The 4,424-nt window shown below is 39.1% G+C and overlaps 1 protein-coding gene across 1 annotated transcript in view; it reads left to right on the forward strand.

The window, feature by feature from the left end:
- The first annotated feature begins 950 nt into the window (after positions 1 to 950).
- Positions 951 to 4,424, forward strand: part of LOC107114092 (alpha-1-antiproteinase-like) — an 11,194-nt gene continuing 7,720 nt past the window's right edge. The window contains exons 1-2 of the mRNA XM_015415518.1: positions 951 to 1,623; positions 3,407 to 3,677. Of these exons, the coding sequence (XP_015271004.1) occupies positions 951 to 1,623; positions 3,407 to 3,677 (944 nt within the window). The remainder of the gene's footprint in view (positions 1,624 to 3,406; positions 3,678 to 4,424) is intronic.

Here is a 4,424-nt window from a genome sequence, read left to right on the forward strand (position 1 = left end):
AGTATCTCAGAGCAAGGTAGCATAGAAATCTCTTCCACATTGAACACAAAACTTTATTACGAATCTATAGATACTATGAAAATTGCGACAATGTAGAACAAATGAGTGCAATACTAAAATTGTATTTTAATATAATTTAGGGAAGGTAGAAACTGGGGTTTCCTTCTGTTGCACAGAAAGTCCAGAGGATATTCTTATCCCAAAAAGTTATTTCTGTGTTCAAAGAATATGAACTATTTCTTTCATTGAATGTAGATCCGAGTTCCTAAAATTAGCCACACATGGTGTAATTCAGATCCTGTTAAAGACAACAGCAGATTTAAATGAAATCTAAGTTGAGTTCATTGGGCTGACTGAAAAGAATACTGAAGCTGCCTAAAGGCAGATGGTTATGCTCTGCAATTAAGCCTCAGCAGGGGTCAATTCGTAGAAAAGGAGCTAGGGGAACTCATTAGCATAACTCATTAGCATATGCCACACCCCCTGACATCATAAGGCCCAGCGGTGGACCTGCAAGGCCGGTGGGAGTGCGAGGAAGCCCTGCCAAGGCCCTCCCTGGCCCCAGGCAGGCAGGGGTGGGAAGAGGTGGGGAGGAAGCAACTTACCCTCCCTCTTCTCCTGCCTCCTCCTGGCTGAATGAGGGCTGGAAGCAGGGCGGCCGGAAGCAGGGTGTGTGGCTTCATTGTGTGCCCCCCCTCACCCGGGGGAACTGCGATCCCCCGCGATCCCCCCCAAATGACCTCTGACCAGCATTACTGTAAAATATTATTCTGTTAAGCTTTGCAGTATTTATAACATTCTTTATTTTTCTGAGCATTTCAAGCACAAACTTTGATACTTAGAATGTTTTGATAATTTAAAAAATAAAACCCTAAGAAAAACATTTCAGATGTTTTCTAACCTGAAATTTCTTTGTAAATTTATTCATTGTCAAGCCACTAACAATTCCAATGAAGTTCACCCTCTGCCTCTCCTTACTACTAACTGGTCTTCTTCAAGTCCATTGTCATCACATCCCAGGACATCATGAGGAAGAGGAGCACAATGGAGATCAAAACCCACCAGAAGCTCAGCCACAGCCTCCATCAGAAGGGCGGGGAACTGAAACAACCGGCTATCAAAAGATAGCCCGGATAAATAATAACTTTGCATTGAGATTGTATAAACTCATCGCTTCAGATCCAGCTCATCAAAATATTTTCTTCTCCCCAATGAGTATCTCCACAGCCCTTGCCCTGCTGGCTCTGGGCGCTAAAGCTGAGACCCATCATCAGATTTTCAATGGACTCGGTTTCAACCTCTCAGACCCTGAGGAGAATGAGATCCACGGAGCATTTAAGCTAATCGTCCACACGCTTAACCAACCCGATAACATAACACAGGTGAACATGGGGAATGCTTTGTTCATAGAGGAATCAATGCCACTGCTGCCTAAATTTCAGAATGATGTCCAGACCTTGTACGAAGCTGAAGGCTTTCCAATGAACTTCAAGAACTCTGCGGCAGCAGAAGATGAGATCAATGATTACGTAAAGAACAAAACGAATGGGAAAATCACCCAAGCAGTCGAGGGACTAGATAAGGATACTCTAATGGTCCTTGTAAACTATATATTCTTCAAAGGTAAATATTGGTAATTATTAATAAATATTGATGACGGAAGGAGAGACAAGAACTGTCCATATGCCAAGTAAATAAGGAGACTGATGGTTGCAAGAAAACTATGAATGCAGAGTGTAAAGGGGAGTGGTGGTCTCGGTGCTCACTTTGGAGCCAAATAAGGCAGAATGAAACTGGGACCTGTTATGGCATCCTAAATCTCCATGTTTTTATCTGGAGCAGATGGCGGCTGGCTGCAGAGTATAAAGTTTTTTTAGTTTTAGCTTTATCTTTGGCCAAAGCCAGCAATTAACATTTAAAACATAACAAAATTAGTAGATAGTAAGAACCCCTGTAAATAAAGGTAAAAGAAGCTTAAAACAACAATAAAATGCATTTTAAATTAACTGGACAGTTAACAGTAAGGTGATTGACATTTAACTTGCTGCGTCATTATAGATTTTGACATTTAACTTGTTGCGTCATTATAAATTTTCTAATTCTTAAAGCTAGCCATCCAAATCTAGGCACTAGATATGTTTCTTCTGAGTGCCTATCCACAAGGAGATTTTTCATAATATGAACTCTTTGCCTACTAGTAAGAGGTAAGGACTTGGGGAGTGGAAGTGATTTATGGAGATTATTATAGGCCTTACAGTAAAAAATGATATGTTCTAAATTTTCAATGCTTTCATTACAGCAGGGGCATATATGTTCCTCAAATGGCATTTTCTTATACTTTCACTCTGTAATGACTACAGGAAGAATGTCCCAGTGCGTAAGAGTAAAAGTTCTCCTGTATTTGTGGTTTGACAGATGGTGAAGATAGGCCATAGAATTTATTCTGTTAATGGGGTTCAGAAGTGTATTCCATTTCTTTGTTCTACCAATATTGTTCTGCCTATCAATATCCATAATCCTTTGTTTTATCAATTCTCTAACTTTGTCATAGGCAAAGAACATAGGCCTTAAGCCAGTTGGGGTATAAAGGAGTCTTGAAAAATGTGTCAACCCGTTGGATAGAAAAACTAATTTCAGCCAATAATGAATTGCCATGATCCATAACCTTGCCTCCACAGTAATCATTCTGGTTTCAATTAGAATAAGTGCATTTGGAATGCCATTAGTTACCTGTAGAACAGATCTCAACAATTTTGATTGCACTGTGTTCAGTTTCTTGTAGTTAGATGCAATATTGTTGGGGGCTCTAAAGGTACGTTGATTGAGAGATTTGGCCTTAAATAGTCTAAGGGCAGCTACAAGACATTTGCCCCCTTTGTACCAGTAAAATTTTTGAATTGCCCCCGTGCTCCTTTTGGCATTTATGGCAACAGAATTTATATTTACAGTTCTTGAACAATTCACCTGGAAGTTAACACCCAGATATTTAAAACAGGTGACTTGTTCAATGGGAACAGAGTTTAAGTGCTAATGGAAAGTTTTGGGGAACCTTTTAGTAAAGGCCATTACTTTAGTTTTTGAATAGTTAACCTCTAAGTTGTTATTCTGGCAATATTGGACAAAAGAACTCATGGCTCTCCTGAGACCTATGGGTGTCCTTTCAGGTAGGATGGCATCATCTGTGTATAAGAGCACATCTATGCATCTGTTGACTAGCTTTGCGGTATGAAACTCAGGCTGATAGGATACAAACCTTGTCTTTTGGACTGAAAGCTGGACATGAGAGTTCCTGGGCTCTTGCATTTAGTGTCCTCTTGCAATGAAGCATATAGCTATCTTGCAATAATGTGCATATATGAGGATCAGCATTTATCCTATTCTGTGTACCTATTGTTTTTCTCCTTAGCTTGCTGGGAAAAGCCTTTTGACCATGTATTGACCAAGGAAGCAGATTTCTTTGTTGATGCAAACACAACAGTGAAGGTCAACATGATGTACCGAGAAGGTTATTATGGTTTTCTCTATGATGAAGACCTGTCTTGTTGGGTGGTGAGAGTGCCTTACAAGGGAGATTACTCAGCATGGTTTATTCTGCCGGATCAAGGAAAACTGAAGGGTGTGGAGGATGCTTTGACAAGAGAGATTTTTATAAAATGGAGATCGTCTTTGAAAAATGAGTAAGTTTTCACTTTGTGTTATTTTTATAATGGCTGCTGCACTATTAACACATCAATACAGGATAAGTAAAAGCATTCATTTTAAATCCACACTAGATCCTTCACTTTTTTTAAAAATACAACCCATGATAATAAAAACAGCATTAAACAATCACTGAGCTGCTGAAAAATATCCATAAAACAGTCCTAAGGCTAGAAGAAAAAACTAAAGAGAGCTAGAAAGATAAAACCTTTTGGTTAAAAGCCTAATTAAAAAGTAAGGTTTTGGCCTGCCCCCTAAAAGAGAGTTCTGTTAACTTCCAAAGCATTTAATTTTTTAAACCAAAAATCACAATGACCAACCATCTAAACTGTGTTGCATTGAACGAATTACATCCTTAGCACATAGAAATTCTGGCTTCCATATTTTGTCATATTCAAATAAAGGAACAACCTTACATAAATCCCCCCCAAAATGGATTATGGATAATCCTACCCATCAAAAACTGTTACCAGATTTTCTGGTACCATTTTTGGAGCAAAGGTCCTGTGAGGGATTTCCAATTCCTGGCAATGACCAAGTGAGTAGGAGCAACCAATGTAGAGACAAGAAATTTGGTATTTTTATTAAGCAAAAAGTCATCCCAAAAATCCAATAACAAAAATTCTGGAGAATAAGGCAATGAAAGACCCACCATGTTGGACATCTCTTTATGAACCACCTTCCAAAAGTCCTGGATCCGATGGCATACCCACCACATATGTAAA

This window comes from Gekko japonicus, unplaced genomic scaffold, assembly GCF_001447785.1.
Source record: "Gekko japonicus isolate JY-2015 unplaced genomic scaffold, Gekko_japonicus_V1.1 scaffold1684, whole genome shotgun sequence".
In the NCBI taxonomy this organism is placed as follows: Eukaryota; Metazoa; Chordata; class Lepidosauria; order Squamata; family Gekkonidae; genus Gekko; species Gekko japonicus.